Genomic DNA, 1102 nt, shown 5'->3' on the forward strand with positions numbered 1-1102 from the left:
GAGCGACACGACCTTTGCCATTGCGGTCGTGTCCATGATGGGTTTTGGCCTCCATGAACTCATCAACGTCAAGCCGACGGACAAGTGCCCGCTCTGCAGCAGCAAGACACCCCAGCCGCGACTGACCCGCGAGCACCTGCTGACCTGCCGTCCCATCAAGCGACACAACGCCCTTCGCGACGAGATGGGCCGCCTGCTCAGCCCAACCCCCGACCACCTCGCAAGCCTGCATCAAGGTGGGCGCTGCCCTTCGCCGAGCCGAAAAGGAGAAGCGCGACTACTACACCGGTTTCAACCATGGAAAAACTCTGATCGTCCCTGCGGCGATGACGACAACCGGTGGGTTCGCCTCCTCCTTTGTGGATCTGCTTGGTCAGCTCGCCCGCTGCGCCGAGGCCCGTGGTGTGTACCAGCCGGGGCTGGATGAGGCCTTTGTTCCTCGGTGGAAGGGTCGCTTTGCGGCGCTGGTCCATCAGATGAACGCTGACCACATCCAGCGCCACTTTGGCGGTGCCTGCCTGCGCTCGTCGTAGGTAGGCACCGTCTCGGGGGTCCCTCTGTGGGGATCCCTGTGTGCACCTGTTGCTCCCTAGGTGGTTCTCGTTGTGATCTTTTGATGGCTTGACTTGTATTTTTGTTTTAATTTTACTTTGATTTTGACTGTATTTGTGTTTATTTATACTGTATTTGTGTGGTATTTTTGCTGAATTTTTGTAAAGTCCTTTGTATGATGACTTTTCTTTCTGTGGTCGGTTGCCTTTTCAACCCGACGCTGTCTCTTGTTGTATGTGAGCGTGCCGTGGTGTTTTTTATGTTTGTGCTGTGATGGCTTGTAGTTGTGATGTGTGACTGCCTTTTTATGTGTCTAGTGGTTCAAATGGCCGTATCTCTGGTTATACTTAGTCGTTTTTCATGATTTTTGTTTCCTTGTGCGTGATTCTTCGCGCTTGTACTTTTCGGCATGATAGAAGCCGATGAAAATGTCTTGTTCTCTTGTGTTGTTTTGCGTGCCGTCGTGATTTTGATGTCGGGCTTGCACAGCTTTGCTTTCAGCTCTGAGGTTCAAACACCTAATTTATTATTATTGTTGAAGATGGAATCC

At 51.8% G+C, this 1102-nt stretch overlaps 1 protein-coding gene across 1 annotated transcript in view; it reads left to right on the forward strand.

Annotated features, from left to right (window-relative positions):
• MONBRDRAFT_12986 (uncharacterized protein) overlaps positions 1–533 on the forward strand; it is a gene marked incomplete at both ends in the record, with an annotated part of 13923 nt that extends 13390 nt beyond the window's left edge. The window contains one exon of the mRNA XM_001750859.1: positions 259–533. Coding sequence (XP_001750911.1) covers positions 259–533 — 275 coding nt within the window. The remainder of the gene's footprint in view (positions 1–258) is intronic.
• Positions 534–1102: the final 569 nt, after the last annotated feature.

Source organism: Monosiga brevicollis, genomic scaffold, assembly GCF_000002865.3.
Source record: "Monosiga brevicollis MX1 MONBRscaffold_50 genomic scaffold, whole genome shotgun sequence".
Lineage (NCBI taxonomy): Eukaryota > Choanoflagellata > Craspedida > Salpingoecidae > Monosiga > Monosiga brevicollis.